Below are 27,430 nucleotides of genomic sequence, written 5' to 3'. Positions count from 1 at the left end.
TCACACCTATGCTGTAATCCCAGCACTTTGGGAGGTTGAGGCAGAGGATCGCAGAGGATCGTGTGAGGCCAGGAGTCCGAGACCAGCCTGGTCAACATAGGAAGACCCCCCCCCACACACCTCTCTGCCAAAAAAAAAAAAAAAAAAAAAAAAGGTGCTTCAAACACCGTGACACAAGGAAGAGAACTAGAAATCATGGATGGTGAGGCCAGTGACACAGATCTGGAAATGTATGGCTTCGAGTCCATATGCAGAATTCTTCCGTCCTTCCAGTGTCTTGCTTTTTACACAAAATATGCCCCACCCCACCTATGGGCAAGACTGAGAAGGCGGGAGTTCCATCAGCAGTAGGAGCCTTCCATTTGTCCTGCTTTTTCTGTTCCAGATGAGACAAAAGGACCCAGTGAAAGGAATGACAGCAGATGACTAAAGCCGCCTTCCCCCTCTGCACTGTACGTACCAAATTTCTCACTGTGCATGTCACAGACGCTAAAATCAGTTTGGGTTTCAAGGCCTCAGCAGCTCACTATGGAGTCAGAAAACCTATTCCTCCTTCTCTCTAGTAATGATGGTTGCCAGGCTCAATAGCTCTCCACTTCCACTAGGAGATTATGGCCATTGGGACATTTCAGGGATGTTTTCCAAAGAACCACCCAGATAGAGACATGGACAGGGAGGGTGGTAAGAAGTGGAGGGGGGGTGGTGGATATAGAAGGGGAGTTCATCTGCTGCTAATCACTCCTCCCGTCTGGCAGCTTGATCCATCTCAAGTTGCAGCTGTCATGTTGGGCACTCCCTGGCCTTCCCACGCCAGCGCCAGCTCCCAAAAGCTGCCATTACCTGCCCTTCCCCCTTGGAAAACTTGCTGGCCAGACAGCTTTTGTTAGCACCCACTGTTGTCTGGTGCTTCATTTCCTTCCTCTTTATACCCCCCGATCCCATACTAAGCTGCCCTCATCAGAGGTGGCATCTTTCAGATGCTGGGAGGGTGTTTCTGCCCAGGTCACAGGGCCAGATTGGGGGCACCTTGTTTCATGTTGTCACTCTTCCCCAAGCCCCTTCCTTCCGTTAGCTCTCGGTGCTGGTTTCCCAGTGCCCTGTACACCACCTGAGTCATGGGATTCCAGCAGGTCAAAGCAGTCTTAATCCCTGAATGAAAAACCTGGCTCTGCTCCCAATTAGGCTCAGAGAGAAAATTATTTTTACAAATAAAAACTGGCCTCTAACACTAAGAGGGTAAGGAGGTCCAGGGTGTCGCCAAGAGTGATGCCAGGCCCTGCTTACTCTCCCTGCCCCATGTTCCTAAAGCAGCTTCTGGGAGGCAGGAGGGTGGAATTAGGTGGACTGCTGTGATGCTAGCTTCTCAGTCACTGCTCCGGGCCTCAGTGCCCTCTCCCACTCCCTTCCCCACCCACCCACTGGCTTCCCTCCTCCTTTTGAAATTCCCCATTCAGGATGATTTACAGTGTTTCTGTCTTCTCCTCTTCCTTAATACTTATATTTTTCTTCTAGTTTTGCAAGACAGTGGTCAACAGGAAGACCCAGCAGCTCCACCCTCCCAAGTGACAGGCCATCTTCGGACGCAGCCGTTCTGTGCCCATTCTTCAGGCAACTTTCGATTCCTTACTGTAGCTAATTCTAGATGCCCTTTAATATTGTGAACAAATAGACCGTCTGGTGTTACAGAGCCCGCGTGTGCAGGAGCCTGCTCCTCCGAGATACATGGCGTGTAGGTTGCTGTATTTACAGCTCCTGTCTCTCTCCATTGTGTTCTGACCCATTTCTGTGTGTGCCCCCGACCTTTATTTCCAAGTGACATTTTCAGTCTTTCAAATAGCTGCCTTTTGTGATGTGGTGATTTAAATGATTTAAGTTCATTTGTTCTCAACCTTGGGATAAACTGAGGTATTTTGCTTCCTGGGCAGATCTTTGCAATTTTGAGTGCTCATGTGGGGAGCGGGGATGAGCTAAAGATACAGTGTTTCCCCGCCCCCCACCACTTCCACAAAATAGCAATGTGGTTTTGCAGCTCTGGCTTCTGCTCCCAGTAACCCATCGTTAGGGCACTCTAGCACTATGGAGGTACCCAAGGCTCAGCCAGTCTCTATTTAAGAAATTTAACAAATATGAATAACCCTGCCCCAATCACTGAATCTCTAGTTACTACTCTTAAAAACACCTGTGGCTTCTTGGCCCTCCTGTTGCCCGCTCTGAATCTCTCTGCAGAGTCTACAAAATCGCCCCAGTCAACTCTCCACTTGGAGGGAATTGTCCAGTGTGGCCCCTAGAATTCAGTCACCCCCTAGATACCAACTGTCCGTCCCCGAGGAGCTCTGTAAGTCCCTGCTCCTCCTCTTCCCTTTGGGGCTGGTGCTGCCACTCAGCAATAATCCTCTTTTCTCTGTGCTTTCTTAGGTCCCTGTCCTCTTTGAGGCTGGTTAGGACGCAAGAGTCCTGATCTTTCATGCTGCACAATATGAGCATGCAAAAAGCTTTTTCCAGCAGAACATGTTCCCTCGTCTCCAGTTGCCGGAAAGGAATTTGGGGATCAAGAACTTAGCTCGTCCTACCCCCATGTTGAGTTCTGCCCTGGAAAACCCAAAGCAAGTAGTGATCATAGTACAGAACCCGACCAAAGTAGGCTGGTGAGGAAGTCCAGGCTTCAGGGGAAAAGACGCTGCCCAGTGTTCATAGCTTCCTACAACTTGACAGAGCCTGAGTTTGCCTGTTAGTGGGAGAATCAGAGAGAGCTGTAGTGTCACCTGACATTCCCCAAACCTTGTGAAGCACGTTGGCCTAAGTGTGCCGTGATCCCAGCCCACGCTAGCCTGGGTGCATCTGCTAATGAGAGACCAAATCTTTGTCCGGGAAGCAAAAAGTGGGTGGGAGAATGTATCCTTCTGTTTTCATCAGTTTGTTTGCCTTACTCATTTCTAAGTGCAATAAGGGAGTTTCTCACAGGATTGCACCTGTGACATCCTGATGGACGCTTCCCTGTGGCCCTCCTGGGGCAATGGTGGACAGACTCAGACCCCCAGCATGGTTAGCTCTGACCTTCATTGAGGTCCCTTTGGAACCAGATGTCTTGTTACAGACACCTTCCTCTGTGTGAGTCTCCTCACCTTGAGGGGTCTTTAGTAATGCATCTGGGTAGCATCTCGACTGCTGGTAGCATTTATCTGACTTGGAAAGTTGGAGAAGAGGCATTGCTACTGGAGAAAAATGTCAGTGTTTTCCTATAAGCTGTGTGTTAGCTATTCTTTATATTTGTGCTTAAAGATGTTCCTTCATCAACTAGGGGAAGTCCAGATGCGGGTTATCTTGAAAGAAACAAACTGACATTCTAGGCAGACAGTTGTTTACGTGGTCTGAGGGTCAGCAGCTGTTAGTCTCCTTCCTTTGGCTCTTGAGACCCATACATATCACTTTAGCCCTAAAGAGGGCTCCTCCCACCTCCACCTGTTGCCCCAGTTGAAAAGCATCCATTATGAGCTGAGGTCAGCCTGGATCTGGAATTCCAGCCCACATAAACATAAAGGAGGATGTCCCTGGTCTGTTCCATCCCCACGGATGGTGTTGCTGCTGGGCAACAGTGTTGGCTTCTTTTAAGTACCCCCTTTCCTCCTCACCCACCTCCAAACTGACTAGCACTCAGAGGGACTTATGATAAAGGTTCAGCTCCAGGGGTAGTACCTGAGTGTGTGCCATGCCCCTTCAGACCAGCTGCTTCCATCAGAATTCCAGGGTCACAGCCCCAACAGAAGCAGCAGTGCCTCTGTAGGAAGGGTGCTGGGCTCTGGCCTTCTCATGCAGAGAGGTCCGGGACAGGGTCAGTATCGTGGGCATGTGTATAGCTTCCCAAGTTCTCCTTTTACGGTCCCTGGTGGGACTCCCTGACTTACTTTGGTTGGTTCCTAGTGCTACTTCTTTTACAAACTACACTTTGTAGAATTGATTAGATTACCTTGTTTATTTAATGTGAGTTTGTGCCTTTTTGTCTCAATCTTCCAATACAGGTATATTGAGAAAAAAAGCAGTCTAATAAAATCCTAGACAGAACTTTCTGGAGTCCAGTTTGGTGATGTCCATTTTCCAACTGTATGTATCCTCAAACTTGCACTGATAACCCCCATTTTACCAGGGCAGGATTAGGAAGAGGTACAAAGATGTGTCTGAAAATTTTTGCACGTGGATTTTTGCATATAATAGTCCCTTGTCAGTTTACGTATGCAAACATTGCACGTCTGAATTGTAATTTGGCCGTTTCCTACTGACAGGATTTCCTTTTGCTTTTGTCTGCCTCCTCTTCACATCTTCCTTTTTATCCACCCTACCAAACAAGCAAAACATTTATTTAAAGTAGTTTTAGGCTGGGCGCGGTGGCTCACACCTGTAATCGCAGCACTCTGGGAGGCCGAGGCGGGTGGATCACCTGAGGTCAGGAGTTCGAGACCAGCCTGACCAACATGGCGAAACCCCATGTCGGCTTTTTTTTTTTTTTTTTTTTTTTTTTGAGACGAAGTCTTGCTCTGTCGCGCAGGGTGGGGTGCAGTGGCGCAATCTCGGCTCACTGCTACCTCCACCTCCCGGGTTCAGGCGATTCTCCTGCCTCAGCTTCCCGAGTAGCTGGAATTAACAGGCGCGCGCCATCAACCCCAGCTAACTTTTGTATTTTTAGCAGAGACGGGGTTTCACCATGTTGGCCAGGCTGGTCTTGAACTCCAGACCTCAAGTGATCCGCCCGCCTCGGCCTCTCAAAGTGCTGGGATTACAGGCATTGAGCCACCGCGCCCCGGCCTACATTTCATTTATTGACGGCTGATTCTGTAGGAGTCCAGGAATCCCCAAACGTCCCATATGCAATAGGTAATCCAATCAGGTTGGAGCAGAAAGCCGCCTGAAAGTGGGAGTGCAGAACGGAGGCGCTCCAGCAGCGGCGTAAGCGCCACGGGAATGGGGAGATTACCTGCAGCTGGGGGGCGGGGGAGACCGGATCCCAGGTAGGACAGTGGCTAGGCTGCGTGTCCCCACCCCCGACCCTCGTTTGACCCCTGGGTCTCTGGATGGCGGGGAGCCGGGGCGAAGACAGCACAAGGACGGGGCCCTCGGATCCCTCACGAGCGGGGCAGAGGCTGCGGCGGCGGCGAAGCGACAACTTCCGCCGGAAGACGGCCCCTGGCGCGGGGCACGCTGGGAGCTGCAGACGGCGGGCGCGGGCTGGGCTGGGCTGGGCTGGGCTGGGCTGGGCTGGGTCTAGTGGCGGCCGCACACCTCGCGTCGTCTGGAGCAGTGTTGCGTCGTGCGCTGATGACAGGCCCGACACGCCCCTCTTACGTCCGCGAACCCGTCTTCGCTCAGCCTCTCGCAGCTTTGTGCTCGTGGGAGAGTCCCGCCTCCTTCTGCGAACCGCACCAGCCAGAGCCCGGGGTGCGCGGAGGGCGCGTCTCTGACGGAAGCCGGGGCGGACGGTCGGAGTCCGGAAGAAAAACAGTCCGCGACAGCGAGGCGCGTGAGACCGGCCGCCCGCAGGGCTGCTCTGGCCGGGACCCGCTGGCCGGGAGACACGAACCTGCCGGACCACCGCGCGGGGACGACGGCGGCCATGAGCTCGCGGAAGCTGAGCGGGCCGAAAGGCAGGAGGCTCAGGTGAAGGCGCCCTGGCGGCAGAGGCAGGCCTGCTCGGGGGGATCGGCGCCCCTTGGGCTGCGGGCTGGGGGTGGACGCAGACTGGGAGACAAGGCACCAGACTTCCACGACTGCCTTTGGTTCAGGGGCGCTCCCACCTTCCCCCACGCCTGTGTCAGGTGGGCTGTGTTGGGCCCGAGCCTCGTGCCCCCTCTAAGCCGAGGCCGCCAAGCTCGTTCCCACTGGGGCGCAAGCAGGCGTCCCGGTTGCTTTCTGGAGAGGACAGCCATGTGGGGTTGTTTGAGGTTAAAGACATAACGAGGCCGTCACCCTTCGGCTCTAGGTTAGAAATCTTTTTCCTACTTTTCATCAGCACATACATCAGGAGGTCTGCCTGATCCCATGGTGAACCCCGGGAATCCGAAATCAGATTGAGATAAGATCCTTTAGGGAAGTGACTTAGCCTGGTCTCTTGCCTGCTCTTTCACGGGGAACAACGCTAATCGCCCACTTAGTCTAAGTCACGATGCTTGGATTTGCTGCTAATCGTCGGATTTGAGAGTGGGAACAAGAAATCCGGACTTTTGCTCTCCATCCTCTTAGAGTGAGTTTGGGAAAAGAAGTCTCTGAGTAAAAGGTCTTTGTTCCTTAAGCTTAACTCTGTCGGACAGCAGGGGGAGATCGTAAATAAATGAAGCTCAAAATCTCAGGCCGAGTGCCTGGGAAGGTGGTTTCTGTATAGTGTTGTTTATGCTAACAGGGAGGGACAGGAAGTTGCTTTAAACTGGCCAAGAATTTCTTGAAATGCTTTTGAGAACGTCGACCTCTAAGAACAGGGTCTGTTGGAGAGATGTTTTGGCATCATCTGCCCTTTTCTCCCATCCCCCTGTACTCTCTGCCATTCCAGATCTCCAGCTGCTGCAGGTACTCTTCATCGTGTGCCTAGGACTCATGCTAGGCTGTTCCTGGTCTCTGCAGGGTCTGCAGCTCCTGCCCGCTCTGTGCTCCGCACAGTCTGGGGCTTCTTGAAGAGCTCCTGTGACTGACTGTTCCACTAAAGACAACTGTAGGTCTCTCTTTCCTGAGCCTCTGACTGGATCCAGTGTCATTGAGGCCCCTGTTCTAGTTTTCTTGATTCCCTAAGACTTGTAAGCTGAGGTGGAAAATGTTATCCAACTGATGACTTTTCCCGAGAGAGTACTCTTTATTTTTCACAGAATACTGCGCAGACATAGAGCATAGACTCTTAAGAGAGTTGTCGAGAAACCTGTTACTTAAAAACTCCTTGGCCAGGCGCGGTGGCTCAGGCCTGTATTCCCAGCACTTTGGGAGGCTGAGGCGGGCGGATCACCTGAGATCAGTTCAGGACCAGCCTGGCCAACATGGTGAAACCCCATCTCTACTAAAAATACAAAAATTAGCCAGATGTAGTGGCACACACCTGTAATCCCAGCTACTTGGGAGGTTGAGGCAGGAGAACCGCTGGAACCTGGGAGGCGGAGGCTGCAGTGAGCCGAGATCATCCCACTCCACTCCAGCCTGGGCAACAGAGCCAGACTCTGTCTCAAAAAAAAAAAAAAAAAAAAGGCTCACTGAAGTGCTTGGCAAAATTGGTTTGCTCCAGGGATCTGCTAGGGAGGAGAGAGGAAGGGAATATGGTGGTGTTATCTCTTTTATTTTTTAAATTCCTCTGCCCTTGTAGTGCTGAGGCCTATCACACGGTGAAATCTGAACCCCTAGGATCTTCCTGGTGGGGAGAGAAGTAGGGATCGGAAGTTGCTGACTGAGCCATAGATGATCACAGAGGGGTGTGGGTGGCTGGAGGAGCTGATGGAATTAATACATTCCTGGCAGTTCAGCCCCCTAACCCTTCCCTAGCCTGGTCTGAAAGTCTTGGGTTCCCTTTGGCAACTCTGCTATATCAGCAGCACCAGTGCTGCCAGGTGTGAGTGGCTGTGAGCCTGCATGGAGGACCCAGTCCAGGGTGAGGATTTCTTGCTTCAGCAGAGAAAGGTGAGGACGGACAGCTGATGGTTCAGTATCCCCATTCCCTCCACCAGCACAGAAACCCACATTTCCCATCATGAGTGTGGCAGATTGTGGTGACATGAGCAGGCCTAGACCCCGTGCACTATCTTTTTTTTTTCATTTGAGACAGAGTCTCACTCTGTCGCCCAGGCTGGAGTGCAGTGGCACGATCTCGGCTCACTGCAACCTCCGCCTCGTGGCTTCAAGCAATTCTCCTGCCTCAGCCTCCAGAGTAGCTGAGATTACAGGCGCCTGCCACCATGCTGGGCTAATTTTTGTATTTTTAGTAGAGACGGGGTTTCACCATGTTGGCCAGGCCTGTCTCGAACTCCTCACCTCAGGTGATCCGCCCACCTTGGCCGCCCAAAGTGCTGTGATGACAAGCGTGAGCCTCTGTGCCCGGCCGGCCCGGTGCACTATCTTATCCTCCTTCCTCTATGACGTCCCTCTGCATCCCTTCCACAGCATACATGTCGTGACTTGGAACGTGGCTTCGGCAGCGCCCCCTCTAGATCTCAGTGACCTGCTTCAGCTGAACAACCAGAACCTGAATCTTGACATATATGTCATTGGGTAGGTATCTGCAGGCTCCTTCGCCCATCCCTGACCAGTCCCAAGTTTCCCTGTGGGAACCACTGTGACCTGCCCTCCTGCCCTCTGGAGTCTGAAGGCTGGGAGCTTTCAGCCTGCTTCAGGGACAGCCCCATGTCTCTGGTCCTGGTTCAGCAACGGCAAAGGGGGCTGGAGATCAGCAGGCAGGGGAGGGAGACCTCATGGCCATCAGAACTCAGGGCTTGAAAGTCCGTGAAGAAGATATTAAATATCTGTGGCAGGGGAAGTAGCCTGGAGGCCGGGGGCCAAGCCTCTGAGCTGGCATGGTCAGTTTGCAGGAATTGAACTCTGGGATCATAAGCCTCCTTTCCGATGCTGCCTTTAATGACTCGTGGAGCAGTTTCCTCATGGATGTGCTTTCCCCTCTGAGCTTCATCAAGGTAACTTGCCAGTTCATGGGCACTTGACAACTGTGTTTTCACATCTCCACTGACCCCTGCTTGTTTGGTCTGATGTGTTCCTCTTACTCCTACTCAGCCTTTCATGCTGTTTCCCATTTGTTTAAAGGGCTAAACCTCACTTCCACCTGTACCCCTGGGGCTCCTGCCTGCCTTCACCTTTCTGAGGGAGCTGGAGTCTCTAGGGGTTGGGTTAACACCTGGATATGTTTCAGCTTGGGAAGATTCTGAGGGGAGGTGCAGCAGGGCTTGTCAACACCTCAGTCCTGGCCCCTGCCCCAGCCACCAGTCTCTACTCAAATGCCCATCCTGAAGTCTCTGAGTGTAATCATACGGCTGTCATTTATCAAGTGCTTACTTGGTGTTAAACATCATAAGTAGCTCTTTATATTATATATGTTATTTTAAAATCTTAACAAGTCTGTTGAAATAGAGGTATTTTACAGAGAAAACCATGGCTCAGAAGTCACATGCACTATCTGGGATTTGGATCCAGATCTCTCAAACTTCATAACCCAAGTTCTTAACTACTAATACTTTATTGCTATGCTGGTGAACTCTAAGACTGACAGATCTTAGACATGGCTAGCCTGCTGTTGTCATAGGGTATCCTCAGGTCATACGGGATGTGCACTTCAGATTCTAGGGGTCCAGAGGTTGGGAGAGGGGAGTCAGGTGTGGGGGGTACTTTGGGTGGCCTTCTTAGTCTGAGAGACCAGTATACTCTGGGGTGTCTTTAGACAGTAGGAGCAGTCCACAGGAAGGCCCTGGGTTGCCAGATCTTCACCTTGGTTCTGCCCTGCACACCTGAGGGATGAAACACACTCCCATTCACAGCACCTGGTATACAGCTGCTTAGAAATACCAGAATTCCCTCTTTTCCCTTCCTGGATGACTCTTGTACTTCAGAATGGATTCTGTCAACCTAGTTTGCTTGGGGGTACTGAGGCAAGAGCTGTGTGTCCTTTGGAGGGGGAGCAGAATGGGGAGGAAAGAATCTAAGGTTTAGAACTCCTGCTGAGGATAGAAAACGCCAGCCCGAGTCCTTGGTTCCCTCCACATCAAACCCAGAGGCCTCCTTCTGTAGATAGGGAGCTAGATCCTTATAGAGGACAGAACCACTTCTCTCTCACCCGCCACTCCCTTCCCAAGACTGCAGACCTGCTTGCTTCTTGGCTGACTGGCAAAGGATTGGTAGGATGGAATTGAGCCAAGGAAATTAGCTCAGCTTGTGGCAGAGACACAGCCCTTTCTACCCATGTGGCCTACTGAGATTGGGAGGCCAGACTGAGGGCCTGGCACCCAAAATGAATGCCCTTCTTTCCCCAGCCAAGAATCAGGGTGGATGGGTGAGCTCCGTGCATTTGCCAGCTATAGACTGAGAAGGGCTGACCCCCTTCCACTGCTCCAGGGCCCCCAGCCACGTCCTGCTAGTCCTTTCTTCGCTCCTCCTACTTCATTTCCTCCAACTAGAACTTTCCCTAGAACTCTCCTGCTTTTCCCACAGTCCCACCCTTTCTCCCAGTCTAACTCTGTCCTGCCCCGACCCCACCCTCCCCGCCCCCACTTCCCTGCTGCTCCTTCACAAAGTGAGCCAGTGTCTTTGTGGTGGAACCCAGTGGCCTAAAGCTGCTTTGTGGGTGGGGATTAAGCCTGACATTTTTCCTGAGTCTTTATCAGTCCCCTTGCTTCAATCCTGACCCTGGGAGTCAGCCCCTCATGGTCCAGCCCGTCCTCCATCCCTGTTGTCACGTGTGCTTGGGTGTGGGAGAGAGAGAAGACTGGGGAGGAAGGTAGGCTTGAGGACACATCTGTAGCAACCTCTGGCCCACCTGAAGTTCTGATGCCTCTCTTGCCCAGTGCTGGGTTTGAGGTTCCCCCTGCTTTGACTCTGCTATGCTAGGGCTCGTGGCCTGCAGGATCAAGTTTCATAATTCCTGGAAGGCCCCAGTACGCGCTCCCCACCCGGGGATTTCCTCCTTGGCCTCCACACTTCGTTCTCCGGAAACAGCTCCTCGGGTGCTGGTGGTAGACAGCCTGAAGCTGAGAGGGAGAGCTACTGGCTGCGGCCCATTCCCACCCCACCTTTTGCAGCTGCAGATAGTAGGGATCTTGGCAGTCCTAGCCCTTTGATGTTGTTTTACAATACAGGTAGCCCTACTGGTTCCTTAGCCTCCCTAAATCTTAGTCCCCCATCTACAAAACAGGGACGGTGATTCCTTACAGGGTTGACAGGAGTAAATGAGAGAGGAGGCACTTGAGCAGATATTAGCTATTCTCCCCAGCCTATGAGCATGTGTCCTTACCTGCTGGCATTCCATGGGTGTTGCCTTCATGGACACCCAGCTGCACGCTGTATATAGTCATGGGGTTTGGGGGGAACATTTTCTTATTTTTTTTTCACTGAGCTATAATGTACACAGAAAAGCATGCAGAAATTCAGTGTACACTTTGATGGATTTTTACATATACCCATGTTACCATCAGCCACATCTAAATAAAGAGCAGGCCGGATGCGGTGGCTCACGCCTGTAATCCCAGCACTTTGGGATTACAGAGGCAGGGAGATTGCTTGAACCCAGGGGTTCAAGACCACTCTGGGCAACATGGCAAGACCCTGTCTCTACAAAACAAACAAAAATAGCCAGGCATGTTGGTGCGCACCTGTGGTCCTAGCTACTCAGGAGGCTGAGGTGGGAGGATTGCCTGAGCCCAGGATGTCAAGGCTGCAGCGAGCCATGATTGCACCACTGCACTCCAGCCTGCTGGACAGAGCGAAATCCTGTCTCTAAGTAAAAAGGGAGGAATGGGGGCAGATGGTGGATAAAGAACATTTCCAAGGAGAGAGGGAGGAAGGGAAGGGGATAAAGAAGAGCATTTCCAGCATCCTGGAAACCTCTCATGTTCCTTCCTTTTAAAAATGCTTGGCCGGGTGCGGTGGCTCATGCCTATAATCCCAGCACTTTGAGAGGCCAAGGCAGGCAGATCACCTGAGGTCGAGAGTTCAAGACCAGCCTGGCCAACACGGTGAAACCCCATCTCTACTAAAAATACAAGGCCTGGTGGCAGGCACCTGTAATCCCAGCTACTTGGGAGGCTGAGACAGGAGAATCACCTGAACCCAGGAGGTGGAGGTTGCAGTGAGCCGAGACTGCGCCATCGCATTCCAGCCTGGGCAACAGAGCAAGACTCCGTCTCAAAAAAAAAAAGAATGCTTAAACCAAAAAATAATAGCTTTCAGATAATCCCCACAGTATCTATGAGATGGATTCCTGCTTTATCAATGAGAAAATACACTGAGAAACTTCCTCAATGTCAAATACTAAGAATCAGAGCCAGGGTTCGAACCCAGATCTAACTTCAAAGCCAATATCCTTAGCCTTATCTTCTCTTCCCGCCACCCCCAGGCCTAGGAGCAGAATCTAAAACCTCAGCCCCCAGAATGTATCATTTGGCAGCTGAGGAGAAGAATGAAAAGGCTTGAAACTCTGAGATTCAAACTGGGATATCATAGACCCTGGAGCAGGACACTGCATGTAGCTCTCTAGAGTCCCTAGCATGGGGCTTGGAAGGGATGCACTTGGCCTGTGCGGTTTAATGAGCGACCTTTGCCCTCTCTCTCCTGCAGGTCTCCCATGTCCGTATGCAGGGGATCCTCTTACTGGTCTTTGCCAAGTATCAGCATTTGCCCTATATCCAGATTCTGTCTACTAAATCCACCCCCACTGGCCTGTTTGGGTACTGGGTAAGGACTGAGCTATTGTCTGAGTCGTGAGCTGGGAAGGGCTGGGAACTGTGGAGCTGGGCAAAAGAGAAAGGAAGTGAAAGGAATCTTGGTCCTCTGTCCAGCCCAATGCATGTTTGTTCTTTTGCCTCAGAGTGGGCTTGCTATCCCTGAGGCCAGGCGAGGCGAGCTGGGCTCTGTGCATGGAGAGATCACCCTGGGAAGCTTAGTTGCTGTCCCTAGGAGACCCTGCGGGAAGTGAGACTGTCTCCCCTCAGGTCTAGGATGTGGAAAGAGGGGTGTGTCCAACCCAGAGTAGCTTCCCACTCTTCTGTTGACCTGTTCTACCAGGGGAACAAAGGTGGAGTCAACATCTGCCTGAAGCTTTATGGCTACTATGTCAGCATCATCAACTGCCACCTGCCTCCCCACATTTCCAACAATTACCAGCGGCTGGAGCACTTTGACCGGATCCTGGAGATGCAGAATTGTGAGGGGCGAGACATCCCCAACATCCTGGACCACGAGTGAGCCTGGGTCTGCAGACCGTTCCCCGCCCTCTGCCCCACGCTAACCCAAGCCAGCGTCCTCTGCCCCGTCACGGATCCCCCAGTGTCGTCAGTGTTCTGGCTCCCACCCTCTCCCTGCCCCTTCCCTGGTGCCCATCTGCTGTCTCCCCTTGCTTTGCCTGCCTGCGGTCCCCTTCCTCCAGCCCGTCTGTCCTGCCTAGAAACCCTGAACACTTGGGAACAGGTCAAGGACCTTGTGGCTCCTGAGGTCACCAGGAGGGCTTCTCAGCCTTTCCTCGTGACCAGTTGAGGAGAGGAAGGAAGGGCCACAGCCTGCTCTGTGTTTGCCAGAGCAGGCTCTTTGGTAGGTCTCTTCGGTTTGAATGGTGGTTTAGGAGCCATGAGAACAGTTCCAGAGGACCCATGCATGCTCTGGCGTTTCACCCGCCCCTCAGGCTTTCTGTGCCCCAGCAGCCTTTGGGTTGAGCAGGCTGAGCCACCTGGTGATCACCCTTCCCTGACTTCATCACAAATCCTCAGGCTGCCCTCCTTTTTTTCTGAAGCCTCATTATCTGGTTTGGAGACATGAACTTTCGGATCGAGGACTTTGGGTTGCACTTTGTTCGGGAATCCATTAAAAATCGGTGCTACAGTGGCCTGTGGGAGAAGGACCAGGTATCAAGGGAGGGGAGGGGCCCAGGGGGTGATCTGAGCCCACGGTGGGGGCCATGTAAGCTGTACAGAGTGTTGCTAGATGCCATCGCTGCTGTTTTCTTTTGCCCAGGTCTGGTGGGGGAAGCTGTCTAGCAGGGCTTCGCATCCAGGGGTGAGGCAGCCACGCCTGCCAGTGCCTGATCTTCACATGGAAAAGCCAGGGTAACAGCCCCTGGATGTGCTTTAGAATAGGGAGCCAGAAACAAAGCATGAAATGAATTATTTAAAAAAGAAGAATAGGGGCCGGGCATGGTGGCTCATGCCTGTAATCCCAGCACTTTGGGAGGCTGAGGTGGGTGGAGCACCTAAGGTCGGGAGTTTGAGACCAGCCTGACCAACATGGAGAAACCTCATCTCTACTAAAAATACAAAAAAAAATTCGCTGGGCGTGGTGGCGCGTGCCTGTAATCCCAGCTACTCAGGAGGCTGAGGTAGGGGAATCGCTTGAACCTGGCAGGCAGAGGTTGCAGTGAGCAGAGATGGCGTCATTGCACTCCAGCCTGGGCAACAAAAGCAAAACTCCATCTCAAAAAAAAAAAAAGAGAAGAAGAAGAATAGGGAACCAGAAGGGCTTTGCACCAGGCACCATCATGCATCAGCCCATGGTATCCCTGTCATCTTTCCCATCCCCAGCCTCGTTTCCCTCCTGGAGGGTGAGATGCCCTTTTGGAGGACCCTGGCTCCCCCAGGTTCCCCTCTGACACATGTCTGCTAGTGACCTCCTCTAGAGATGGAATTCCAAGTCGGGTCCCTGCAGTCTAAGGACTGGGAAACAGCAGACAGCTGCCTCCCCTGGGCCTTGGTAATGTTTCTGAAAGGATTCACCTGCTTTCTGGTGGGAGTGGGCTGCTGAGTAGTCACTGGGGCAGTGAGGAAGTGGAGTGGCATTGCTTGACTCTTGCCCCATTTGTGACGGCATGTGCTGATCCCTTGAATGGAGTGTGGTGCTGGGTCACTGGGTCGAGACTACTATGAGACGGGGACTATGACTTTGCAGCTCAGCATTGCCAAGAAACATGACCCGCTGCTCCGGGAGTTCCAGGAGGGCCGCCTACTCTTCCCGCCCACCTACAAATTTGATAGGAACTCCAACGACTATGACACCAGGTGAGGAGGAAGTGGGGGGCCAGAAGGTCTAGGAAGTCAGGTTACACTGACCCTGCTGGCATGAGAGCTGTCTCAGAATAGAAGTGTTAGGGGGGCAGGAATTGGTCTAGTCATCCCCTCTCCAGAGTGGCACCTCCTGTCCACTTCATGAGGCGCTGACTGGGGGAGCCGTCCCAGACCTCAGAGAGAGTGGGAAGAAGGCCAGTGCTAACAAGGGCAGGAGAGGTGTGTCGGGGGTGGGGGTGTTACAGATAGAACCAGAGGAGAGGGTGGAGCAGCTGCCTCCTGACCTAGGAGGGACTGTACTTCAGCTTCTGGAAACCCCAGAACTTCTGGTCCCCAAACGGGGCAGAAAGCTTGGCCCAGCCAGTTACTGGTATTAAGGACGCCTGCCCCAGCCTATGAATGGGTCAGGTCCTGTGTGAGAAGGTGGAGTAGTGGGTAGAGAATTTCATCAGGATCAGTGCAGAGATCATGAGTCTGGTAGTTAGAAGCACGGCTCTGGCTTACTTTAGCCAAAGTGTTTAGGCCTTGATTTTGTCAGCTATAAGGTGTGGATGATAAGAGCACACACCTCATGAGGCTGAGGATTGAAGGAGGCCGGCACCCAGTAACCATGGGAGAGAACTGCTATTGTGACTTTTCGATTCATGCCGGCTGGGCGTGGTGGCTCACGCCTGTAATCCCAGCACTTTGGGAAGGCCGAGGCAGGTGGATCACTGAAGGTCAGGAGTTCGAGACCAGCCTGACCAACATGGTAAAACCCCATCTCTACTAAAAATTCAAAAATTAGCTGGGCGTGGTAGCGCGCGCCTGTAATCCCAGCTACTCGGGAGGCTGAGGCAGGAGAATCGCTTGAACCCAGGAGGCGGAGGTTGCAGTGAGCCGAGATCTCACCACTGCACTCCAGCCTGGGTGACAGAGCGAGACTCCGTCTCAAAAAAGTAATAATAAAATAAATAGATTCCTGTCTTCCCATCATAGATTTACTAAAAACCTTTCTAAGAAGCTGAGAAGGGGCCAAATAACCACCAAAACCTGAGAAAGAACCGCTGGCAACATGTCCCTGACTCATTTTGGGGCAAGGCCCCTAATCTCTTTGAAGAAAAGAAGAGCCCCTTACATGTCATGAGGGTCTTTGTTCCAGCGGGAGCAGCTCATTCATTCCTCCTAGCCGGAGTGTCTCTGTGAGGGAGGCGGGAGGTACCAGCAGGGCAGCCCAGGGCTTTGGGATTTAGCCAGGGAAGAACTATCTCCACAGCCAGACCAAGACAAGAGGTAGAACTCAAGCTTGGTTCTGGAAGTGGTACAGCAAAGCCAATATATCCTTGCCAAGGAAAGGGGGAAAGAGTGAGCCGATTCAGCAGTGTGGAGCAAGACAGGGTAGGGTTGTGAGCAGGGCCGTCCACAGAAGAGGAGGCAGTGGACGCTGGGGAAGGGACCCGCCCTGGGCAACAGAGCAGGCAGGAAAGGAGGTAAGAGGCCAGGCTGCAGCAGGCTGGCCGGCCCAGATCCACAGCTGCAGGGAGACTGCCAGTCTCTGCGGCCATCCATTGGAAACGAGAGTCCTGGTGGAAGCTGTAAGGGCAGGGTAGAGCCTTGGGTGGGGAGGCGTTGCTTGAAGCCAGGAGTTCAAGACCTGCCTGGGCAACATAGTTAGACCCTGTCTCTACAAAAATTTAAAAATTAGCTGGGTGTAGTGGCATGTGCCTGTAGTCCCAGCTACTCAGGAAAGCTGAGGCAGGAGGATCACTTGAGCCCAGGAGTTAAAGGCTGCAGTGAGCTGAAATTGACCCACTGCACTCCAGCTGGGCAACCCTGTCTCCAAAAAAAAAAATCCTCTTTAAAAACTTAACAACAGGAAGAGAGCTGCTGGCAGGCCCTACAGCCAGGCGTCCCCTTCTCCCAGCCCTATGGCAGAGAGACCTCCAGGAGACTGAAGTTTGTTGCAAAAGCTGGATCTGGGCTGGAGTTGGCAGGGTCTGAAAGGGTGGAGAGCTTTGGAGAAGTTCAAGGGCTTCCTCAGGTAGCTCAGCCAGTGAGTGGCAGAGCTGGGGCTGAGACTGATCTCTGAGTCTGTAGCCCACAGTGCTTTCCTCAAGCCCATCGTACCTCAGGATTCACAGTCATCCTTGCCAGCAACAGCAAAAAGGATGGCACAGTGAGGACGGCAGACTCCCGCTAAGGAGGAGGCACACACCTATTTCCAAATAACAGCTCATCGTGATTGGCGTGCAGGTGTGCACTGAAGCTTCGCCTGTATCAGTTCCTACCACGTCCTCATTAGGTAGACAGTGTTATTATTGATTGTTTACAAGGGAAGCAACTGAGTCTCAAAGAATATATAAGTAACGAGTAACAGACTTCGTCATCGCACGAGGATTGGAATCTGTATCTGTAGACTCGTATCTGTGTCTGTAGACTCATGAGCCTTTGGTACTGCTTCCCTTTGGCTGGAGCCCAGGAAATGCAAGAATGTCTGGGCGGGAACAGGGGACATGGTAACTGAAATATTCCTGGCTGGGGCCAGGGTCCAGGGGCAGCTGGGAGTTCTGCAGTGAGCAGGGCCTGAGCCCACCTGGGGAACAGACATTCCTATCTAATGACACTGTTATTTTATCCTTGGAAACCCAGTTGAGACATCACTTCTCCTAGGACGCCTTCCTGGCCCCTTCCCATCTCACTGAGAGTTCTTCTCCTGCCCTGTGCCACCCCCAGCCTTGCGCATGCCATGCTTTCAGTGTTGCTTTTAAGACACAGCGTACCTTTCTTACTGTACTGTGATTGCCCAGAGAGCAGAGACGATCTGATTTAGGACCATCCCTGGGAGTAGCACAGTGCCTGGCATATGTTACTAAGCCTGGGAATTAGTCAATAGAAGGTTTCCAGAACTCCGTGCAGAAGGTTGGAACAAATGTTAAGGAGGTGGACAGCTAAAGCTAAGAGAGGCCTATCAGACCTCCTGTCAAGGAGAGTATCTTGAAGGAGGCACAGAGTTTGGCAGAAAGCAGAAGGGCGGGCTTTCCAGTCAGCACACTGACGAGAGGCACCTGGAGGGGGCCAGTTTGATGAAGTGACTGTGAACGTTAGTGTGCTCGGCCAGCCACTACAGTGTCCCTGAGCAAAGATGTAATGAGAAACGAGGCCAGCTCCCTTATAGGGGAGGGTGAAAGGGCTGAGGGCAGGGCGGGAATCCTGCTAAAGTCCGGGGTTACACTGGAGTTTTGTTACAGTTGTCACTGTGAGCCCAGACAAAGTGTTTTATTTTTTTCGAGACAGAGTTTCCCTCTTGTCACCCAGGCTGGAGTGCAATGGCATGATCTTGACTCACTGCAACCTCCGCCTTCTGGGCTCAAGTGATTCTCGCCTGCCTCAGCCTCCTGAATAGCTGGGATTACAGGCACCCACCACCATGCCTGGCTAATTTTTTGTATTTTTAGTAGAGATGGGGTTTCACCATCATAGTGAGAACTCTCCCCCTACAAAATTTTTTTAAAAGGCCAGGTGTGGCCGGGTGCAGTGGCTCACGCCTGAAATCCCAGCACTTGAGGTCGAGGCAGGCGGATCATGAGGTGAAGAGATTGAGACCATCCTGGCTAACATGGTGAAACCCTGTCTCTACTGAAAATACAATTAGCCAGGTGTGCTGGCATGCACCTGTAGTCCTAGCTACTCGGGAGGCTGAGGCAGGAGAATGGCGTGAACCCGGGAGGCGGAGCTTGCACTGAGCCAAGATCACGCCTCTGCACTCCAGCCTGAGCGACAGAGTGAGACTCTGTCTCAAAAAAAAAAAAAAAAAAAAAAAAAGCCAGGCGTGATGGGTCACACCTCTAAACCCAGCAATTTGGGAGGCAGAGACAGGATGATCACTTGAGCCCAGGAGTTCAGGTTCAGCCTGGGCAACATGGCGAAACCCCATCTGTACAAGAAAATAGAAAAGTTAGCTGGGCATGGTGGCACATACCCGTAGTCCCAGCTACTCGGGAGACTGGGGTGGGAGCCTTGCTTGAGTCCAGGAGGTTGAGGCTGTAGTGGGCTGTGATCACACCACTGCACTCCAGCCTGGGCAACAGTGAGACCCTGTCTTGAAAAAAAAAATAGCTGGGCATGATGTGTACCCCTGAAGTCCCAGCTCCTCAGGAGGCTGAGGCAGGAGGATCGTTTGAGCTTCGGAGTTCAAGGAGGCTGCAGTGAGCTAGGAGGACACCACTGCACTCCAGCCTGCATGACAGCAAGACCCTGTCTCTAAAGAAAAACAAGGTGGGGTGGAGAGAACTTGGTTAATTTGTACACGCTCACTTTGCTTGTTTCTTGGATTTTGCTAAACAGGCTCCTCAAGAACTTTGTCCATCCTACTTCTCATATCCCCAGTTGCAGGGTACATAAGAAGGGCTAAGTAAATCTTGGTATGCCCAGTGATCAGCCTGGCCGTGGCAAGGAAAGGAAAAAAGGGGGGTGGGGGTGGGCTGAGAGTCCTGAGGAAGGAGAGACAGGCTGTGGTCAGAGCTTGGGGAAGACCCTTACATGACAGCAAATACGGGCTCCAAACCATCAAAGGGAAGTTAGGGAAGGAGAATGCTTTGAAAGAGAGAACGTGCATTTGTGTGGTTCATTACCAAGTTTGTTTGTTTGTTTGTTTGAGACGGAGTCTTGCTCTGTCGCCCAGGCTGGAGTGCAGTGGCGCGATCTCCACTCACCGCAACCTCTGCCTCCCGGGTTCACGCCATTCTCCTGCCTCAGCCTCCTGAGTAGCTGGGACTACAGGCGCCTGTCACCACACCCGGCTAATTTTTTGTATTTTTAGTAGAGATGGGGTTTCACCGTGTTAGCCAGGATGGTCTCCATCTCCTGACCTCGTGATCCGCCCGCCTCGGCCTCCCAAAGTGCTGGGATTACAGGCATGAGTCACCGTGCCTGGCCCTATATTTGTTTTTTGTTTTTTGTTTTTTTTTTTTGAGATGGAGTCTTGCTCTGTTGCCCAGGCTGGAATGCAACAGTGCGATCTCGGCTCACTGAAACCTCTGCTTCCCAGGTTCAAGCGATTCTCCTACCTCAGCCTCCTGAGTAGCTGGGGTTACAGGCACATGCCACCACACCCGGCTAATTTTTTTTTTTTTTTTTTTTTTTTTTGTATTTTTAGTAGAGACAGGGTTTCACCATGTTGGCCGAACTCCTGACCTTGTGATCCGCCCGGCCCCATTACCAAGTTGTAAGCATTGCTAGGCACCTGCTGTCCAAGGCAGATTCAGGGACGCAGTGTCTGTAGTCTCCGGGATGGGAATACCACATTCCAATGCCCTCTGAACACTCCTTAGAGGAGTGAAAGATTGGAAACGACCCAAGGAGCCAACAGGCAGACCAGGGTTAGTCAAAGTTACCGCTTCTTGACCACTCCCTTGACGCCCTTTAATTTCGTTACTGCTCTTTGAAGTAAGTACTGTTATCACCCCATCTTAACAGTTGAAGAAACTGAGGCTTAGAGAAATGAAGTCACTTGCCCAGGGGCATACAGCTTTCAATTAACAGGACGGAACCTTCCTCCAACTGGTCTCTGATTCTAAAGTCTGAGCTCACCACCGTGACGCCATTCTCCTCAGTTGCTAGAATACTTACTCTTTTACTGTTGAAGGGACACCAGTACATTGGGAACATTTATTTAAAATAGCAGTTGAATAGGCCAGGCACAGTGGCTCACGCCTATAATCCCAGCACTTTGGGAGGCCGAGGTGGGCGGATCACGAGGTCAGGAGTTCAAGACCAGCCTGGCCAGCATGGTGAAACCCTGTCTCTACTAAAAATACAAAAATTAGCTGGGCATGGTGGCACACGCCTGTAATCCCAGCTACTTGGGAGGCTGAGGCAGGAGAATCGCTTGAACCGGAGGCAGAGGTTGCAGTGAGCCGAGATTGCGCCACTGCAGTCCAGCCTGGGCGATAGTGAGACTCCGTCTTAAAAAAAAAAAAATAGCAGTTGAATAAAGAAGGAGACAAAAATAGTGTTTCCAACGGATTGCGAGTATATGGAAGCTGTAAACATTAAGATTAGATGCGCATTTTTGAGGGACGAGCTTCAGCTTGGGTTTTTAGCAAGTGTACCTGGTTATTGAGTGCCTGTGTACCAGGATCTGTGCTAATGCTGAGGATACACAGGACACTCCAACAGCTAAGTCCTTGCCTTCAGGTCTTACACACTAAGTGACGTGCTGAGTGCGAAACAAAATTGCAATGTAGCGTAATCGTATAATACTGGTATAAAATGCTTCAGTGGCCGGGTGCAGTGGCTCACGCCTGTAATCCGGCACTTTGGGGGGCCAAGGCGGGCAGATCACGAGGTCAGGAGATCAAGACTATCCTGGCTAATATGGTGAAACCCCATCTCTACTAAAAATACAAAAAAATTAGCCAGGCGTGGTGGTGGGTGCCTGTAATTCCAGCTATTCTGAAGGCTGAGGCGGAGAATTGCATGAACCCGGGAGGCGGAGCTTGCAGTGAGCCGAGATTGCACCAGTGCACTCCAGCCTGGGCAACAGAGCGAGACTCTGTCTCAAAAAAAAAAAAAAAAAAAACTGCTTCAGAAGCAAAAAGCTGATGTCTGGGATGGTTTCGGCAAAGGCCTCTCCCTGGTGAAGAAAGGTGTTCCAGGCAGCAAATACTGCAAAAGCAAAGGTCCAGAGGCTTGAGAGAGTCACCAAGGTGGAGTGGGTCTGGGGAAGTGGTGTGAGATGAAGGACAGGGGTGGTCAGACTCCTGAGCCCCTTGAAAGCCCTACTTGGGGACTTTAACTTTATTCTGGAGGCAGTGAAGACGCCTTAAAGGTTCTAAAATAGCCACGTGCCCTAGCACATGCCTGTGGTCCCAGCTGGTCAGGAGGCGGAGGTGGGGGGTTGCTTGAAACCCAGGCATTTGAAGCTGCAATGAGTTAGGGTTGTGCCACCACACTCAGCCTGGGCAACACAGCGAGACCCTGTCAATATATTGATCAATCAATAGGTAGATAGATAGGATTCAACACAGTGAGACCCTGTCGATCAATCAATAGATAAGATAGAGTGTGTGAGACCCTATCTATAGATTGATTGATTGATTGATCCAATCAGGCTTTATTACTCTGGGTTGATTCAAGAAAGGAGATTGTCCACGAAGGGGGTGGAACCCAGAAACAGCAGCTGTCCTGCTCCGCCACCACACATGTACCCCACCTCCAGGACTCAGAGCTGCTGGTCTCCAGGAGGGCAGGGCCTCAAGGCCAAGCTGGCCTTAGAAACTGCCCCAGTAGTTGCTTCGGAAGGCTGGGTTATGGGTCAGAGACTTGTCTTTGGTCAACTTCAGTTACCTAGAGGAGGAATGCATTTTGTCTCCGGGGCGTATGACCTTTTCCAAACCCCTCAGGGAAGCTGGCAAGTGAAGAACAGGTGGGAGGTCTCTCTGTCGACTCTTCTTTTTTTTTTTTGGAGATAGAGTCTTGCTCTGTCACCCAGGCTAGAGTACAGTGGTATGATCTCAGCTCACTGCAGCCTCCACCTGCCAGGTTCAAGCAATTATCTTGTCTCAGCCTCCCGTGTAGCTGGGACTACAGGCACCCGCCACTATGCCTGGCTAATGTTTGTACTTTTAGTAGAGACGGAGTTTCATCATGTTGGCCAGGATGGTCTTGATCTCCTGACCTCATGATCCACCCACCTTGGCCTCCCTAAGTGCTGGGATTCCAGGTGTGAGCCACCGCGCCCCGCCTCTCAGTGGACTCTTGAGAGGAAATCATAAAGGCCAGTGTGCATGGCGCGCTCGTTTTGCACCAAGCACTGTGCTAAACATTTTATGTACTTTATCTCATGTACTCATCTCAGCAACCCTACATGGTAACTACTGTTATTCCCTCCACTGGCAGGTGAGGAAGTTGAAGCCTGAGAGAGGTTAGTTTGGTGGTTAAGAGCATGTGCTCTGTGGTCATGCTGGCTGGCCCTGAATCCTGGCTCCACCACTTAGTGCTTGTGACTTTGGGAAAGGTGCTTCCCCTCTAAGCTAAGTCTCAGTTTCTCCACCTGTAAAGAGAGCATGATACACCTAGGCACAGTGGCCCGTGCCTTCTAATCCCAACACTTTGGGAGGCTGAGATGGGAAGATCCTTTGAGGCCAGTAGTTCAAAACTAGCCTGGGAAACATACTGTCTTTACAAAAAAATGTTTAAAAATTAGCCAGGCATAGTGCCACGCACTTATCGTCCCAGCCACTCAGGAGGCTGAGGTGGGATTGCTTGAGCCAAGTACTTTGAGGCTACAGTAAGCTGTGATGTAACCACTGCACTCCAGCCTGCATGACAGAGCAAGACCCTGTCACTTTAAAAAAAAAAAAAAAGATATGGTAACAGTACTGATCACAGGCATCGTCTGGTAAGCATTTCCTAAATGCTTCCCTTCCCTTTCCTGAGGCATACTTCTAGTATGCAGGGCAGCCATATTCAAGCTCAGGTGTGTCCAGCCTCAGAATCTCAAACCTCAGCTACTTTGATCCACTGCTGCTTTTGCTCAAGAAAGAAGCAAAGCTTTGAAATGGAATGTTTCTGAGTCACAATTTGATCCATAAAAACATGAGCTAGACATATAGAGGGTCCTGGGTAAGTCTGACAAGGGCTGGCGTACTTTGGATTCTGTTGGGCACCTTCCTGCCTGCCGCCTTGCTCCCTCCGGCTCTGGCCCCGGGGGTCTGTGGCTGCCAGTAGATGCTGGAGTTAGGGGGTCCAGCAGCTCATGTGGGCTCATTTCTGCTCTTATGCCAACCCTTTCTTCTCTCCCCATTCTTCCTCTTTATGCCTCCTGCCCCTGCAGTGAGAAAAAACGCAAGCCTGCATGGACCGATCGCATCCTGTGGAGGCTGAAGCGGCAGCCCTGTGCTGGCCCCGACACTCCCGGACTGCCGGCCCCAGACTTCTCCCTGTCTCTGAGGAGCTACGGCAGCCACATGATGTACGGCATCAGCGACCATAAGCCTGTCTCCGGCACGTTCGACTTGGAGGTGAACTTCTGGGCTGCCTGATACTTGCCAGAGGAATAGCTATGCTGGCCACATCCCCAAGCCCTCCATCCCTGGATTCGAATGTCAGCCAGTCCCCCAGGGGAGACCGGTGGAGGCCATGATTGCCTTTCCTGCCAGGTCGGATATCCCAGCTCCTCTTAGGAGCCGTTGATGGCTCTGTCTGTCAAAACCGTGTTCAAACCCTTTGTGAAAAGGTTTCCATTTCCTTTGGGTATTCTCCCTTGGGGCTAATGAGTTCCATTAGGCTTATTACCCAATGTGAGAAGTAGGACTTCTTTTATTTGTCCTAAATCTATCTGGATCAAGTTGCAATGGGAGCTCCCTCCATCCCTGCGTCCTTGTATCTTGCTATCTAAACGACCAAGGCGGTGTTGGCCTCCTTCAGGCTGCTGCCCCTCAGCCTTCACATTTTCATACGGGTTTACTGGCGTGCGTGCGTGTGTGTGTGTGTTACTGGTGTGTGTGTGTGTGTGTGTGTGTGTGTGTGTGTGTGTGTGTGTGTGTGTGTGTGTGTGTGGGTGTGGGTGTGGAGTGCAGTGGCGGTATCATAGCTCACTGAAGCCTCCACCTCCTGGTCTCAAGTGATTGATCCTTCCACCTCAGCCTCCCTAGTAGCGGGACTATAGGTGCATGCCGCCACGCCTGGCTGTTATGTATTTTTTGTAGACACAGGGTTTCACTATGTTGCCCAGGCTAGTCTCGAACTCCTGGGCTCAAGTGATCCTCCCAAACTGTTGGGATTATGGGTGTGAGCCACCGTGCCCAGCACCCCCTGGTGTCTGCGTTCTGTTCTTGGATTATGGGTGTGAGTCACCGTGCCCAGCCCCCGCTGGTGTCTGCGCTGTGTTCTTGCACATCCACAGCTGTTCTCACCAGAGCATCCCCCCATGTGGGGCTTTGGGTCAGATAAGGCGGGAGGCCTGAGAGCAGCTGCCTAGCCGCCTCCTTAAGCCTCTCAGCCGTGCCTCTGCTCTCCACCCTTCCTACCCCCCAGCGCTGGGCCCCATGGGATTCCCTGACAGGGCCAGCCACCCCCCTGACTGGTGTTTGGCCCTCTTTCCTGCTGGCTAGCCAAGGTCTGTTGGAGCAGCCCAGTGGAGTTCCATACCCACCCCTCTGGGTGCCCCACCTCCCCTCTATGTTGGAAGGGCACAGTGAGGAACACTTGGCCTCAGAGGAGGGAATGATGCTGCGGGATTCAGCCCCGTTCCCATCCCCGTGTCTAGCTGAAGCCATTGGTGTCTGCTCCGCTGATCGTCCTGATGCCCGAGGACCCGTGGACCGTGGAAAATGACATGATGGTCAGCTACTCTTCAACCTCGGACTTCCCCAGCAGCCCGTGGGACTGGATTGGACTGTACAAGGTGACGTGGCGGCAAGGCAGGCAGTCCATCAGCAACAGCCCCTGGTTCATCCTTCCCAAGGGCTCCTGGGAGCTGGGCAGATGCTGACGAACTCACGCTCATCTACCCCAGTGGGTCTTCTGTAGCTAAGGGCTGGCAGTGAAGGGCAGCGGGGAGGCGTACAGTACGGTAGCCAGGCCCAGCAGTGAGACCATCTTCTCCTTAGGACTTGCCTTGGGTCCCATGTCCTCCCTGACCACTGATGGCCTGACTCCCCCTCACAGGTGGGGCTGCGGGACATTAATGACTATGTGTCCTACGCCTGGGTCGGGGACAGCAAGGTCTCCTGCAGCGACAACCTGAACCAGGTACGTCACCAGCACCAGGTACATCACCAGCAGGCAGGCCTGCCTCAGCACTCCTGTCTTGTGGAAGGAACAGAGTGCTGAATAACTTGTCACTCAGAGGTGGGTGGAGCCCAGAGCCCTGGAGCTGACCCCAGTCCTGTCCATCCCCCTCCAGGTTTACATTGACATCAGCAATATCCCTACAACTGAAGATGAGTTTCTCCTCTGTTACTACAGCAACAGTCTGGGTTCTGTGGTGGGGATGAGCAGACCCTTCCAGGTAAGCGATGTTGGTGAGGGAAGGGGAAGAGTGAGGGCTTGAGCTCATCACTGGTTCCCTGAGGCCCAGGCCTGGGAGCCAGCCTGTACATGAGGAGCCGCTGCAGTGCAGGAATGGGGGTGATGGAAAGCACGGAGGAAGACCTGCTCTCCGTTTCCACCACCTGCTTTATCCCTGCAGATCCCACCTGGCTCCTTGAGGGAGGACCCACTGGGTGAAGCACAGCCACAGATCTGAGCCAGGATGGGACTGAATCCCAGGCGGAGGCCAGAGCTGGCAGCCAGCTCTGCCTTTCCACTGCCAGGAGTGCTGGGGGCCCAGCCTGGCCCCCTGAAGAGACAGCCAAGTGTCCTCCACATACTCCTCCCAGAGTGAGCTCTAACCAGGCTCCTTTGCTCTCTCCACTACTCATCTCTGGAATTAGCCACTTAAATACAGGTTTTTGTTGCTGAGATGTGAGTGAAACCAGCTAGTGTGTCAACAGTGAAGACCTGGGGACAGTTCTGCGTCTCATTTCTGGATTCCTACCCCCTCTTCTAGTCTTGCCCAAGTAGTCCTGCCAGGCACATGCCCCATTTGGCACAGGCCTGCATTCTTGTCGTGCCGTCCTGGGCCTCAGGCTGTCTGGGAGGGGAGATGCTCACATTTGTACAGGCTACATAGACTGGTGCAAGCAGTGCTGGATTCCAGGAGTCTTGGCATCTCATAGCTTGTCCCCGTGAGGAGTGAGCAGAGGGTCTTGGATTCCTGCTTTCAGCAAAAGCAGTCTGACTCAGTGGGCAGAATGGAGGGGCCCCTCTAGCCAGGCTCTTACGCCATGGTTGTGAGCAGGTTGATGAGGGTCCTTCGGCCAGCACAACCTTTCTCCCTACCCATGGCATGGAGTCTGACTTCGTGGAAGTTCCATATCCTGAACAGAGAGAACTGGGAAGGATCCAGGTTCCCTTCTGTTGGTAGCTTGAGTCCCATGCCTCCACCCCGCCATCTGAGGAAGGGGTGACAAGTGGTCAAGGAGCTGTGGCCACAGACTTTTCCAGGGTGGTCCTTGTCAGGTTAGGTGCATCTGTGCCACCCTTGTCAAGAGTCATTGACGACGGGCCCCCCTCTGGATCCCCCGGGACCTCAGAGTTGGGGCAGGCAGAAGGGAGAACCAGCTCAAGACATTTTGGAGGATCTGGCCCTGGGGGTCTTCAGAGAACACACTCTAGGGGCTTTGTGGACATGGCCTGTCCCCACATCCAGCACTTGCCTGCTGCCATGGTCACTCAGCAGCCCTTTTCCCAGGAGAAGACACCTCTGGGAGCCTGCTCAGTGCTTGTCCTGCCATCCTGTGTCCTGGGACTGAGGGTTACTCCAGTTGCTCTGTGTTGCATATTCTCCCCCACAAGCCTGTGTATGAAGAACTGTCCCCTGGCTTCCAGCAGGCCATGGCTGGCTGTTTCGTGACTGTTACATTGTGCAGGGATAATTAGAAGCATGGCTTTTACACTTGTGTGTGACTGATGATTGGGGGGTGGGGGGTACGGTGATGTGCCTGGGACTAGCTGTAGATTCCAGGAACAGGGGCCCTGTAGATCCCAACTAGACTTCTGTGTCTGAGATTTGCAGAAGTGGCCAGGATTGGGGCTAGGATGAGGTTCTAGAATGGTGAGCCTCTGGGGCCCTAACCAGGTGGAGCATACCATCTATGCCGGTGGCCGCTTAATGTACTCTG

General features: G+C 52.5%; 1 protein-coding gene and 1 long non-coding RNA gene across 7 annotated transcripts; one reads left to right on the top strand and one right to left on the bottom strand.

Annotated features, from left to right (window-relative positions):
* Nucleotides 1–1,801: 1,801 nt before the first annotated feature.
* On the bottom strand, nucleotides 1,802–5,287 carry LOC129018255 (uncharacterized). The gene is made up of 2 exons (XR_008495211.2): nucleotides 4,967–5,287; nucleotides 1,802–4,330 (listed from the first exon to the last, which is right to left on the bottom strand). It is a non-coding gene; the product is annotated as an uncharacterized LOC129018255 (long non-coding RNA).
* Nucleotides 5,176–27,202, top strand: INPP5K (inositol polyphosphate-5-phosphatase K). Of its 6 annotated transcripts, none has more exons than XM_054459729.2 (13): nucleotides 6,016–6,229; nucleotides 6,533–6,691; nucleotides 8,119–8,226; nucleotides 8,544–8,645; nucleotides 12,292–12,408; nucleotides 12,739–12,914; nucleotides 13,460–13,571; nucleotides 14,608–14,717; nucleotides 23,539–23,725; nucleotides 24,973–25,110; nucleotides 25,374–25,457; nucleotides 25,612–25,716; nucleotides 25,897–27,202. In XM_054459729.2, exons 4-13 carry the CDS (start codon nucleotides 8,613–8,615, stop codon nucleotides 25,951–25,953), a joined length of 1,119 nt encoding a protein of 372 aa, XP_054315704.1. In that variant the 5' UTR covers nucleotides 6,016–6,229; nucleotides 6,533–6,691; nucleotides 8,119–8,226; nucleotides 8,544–8,612; the 3' UTR covers nucleotides 25,954–27,202. The 6 variants fall into 6 exon arrangements, with proteins under 6 accessions (XP_054315701.1, XP_063511783.1, XP_054315704.1 ...); XM_054459727.2 differs by having other exon boundaries at nucleotides 8,537–8,645; XM_054459726.2 differs by lacking the exons at nucleotides 6,016–6,229; nucleotides 6,533–6,691 and adding an exon at nucleotides 5,176–5,646 and having other exon boundaries at nucleotides 8,537–8,645.
* The last annotated feature ends 228 nt before the right edge of the window (nucleotides 27,203–27,430 follow it).

This window comes from Pongo pygmaeus, chromosome 19 (genome assembly GCF_028885625.2).
Source record: "Pongo pygmaeus isolate AG05252 chromosome 19, NHGRI_mPonPyg2-v2.0_pri, whole genome shotgun sequence".
Lineage (NCBI taxonomy): Eukaryota > Metazoa > Chordata > Mammalia > Primates > Hominidae > Pongo > Pongo pygmaeus.
Note: the sequence above shows the minus strand (reverse complement) of the source record. Positions and strands in the feature narration are given on the sequence as shown.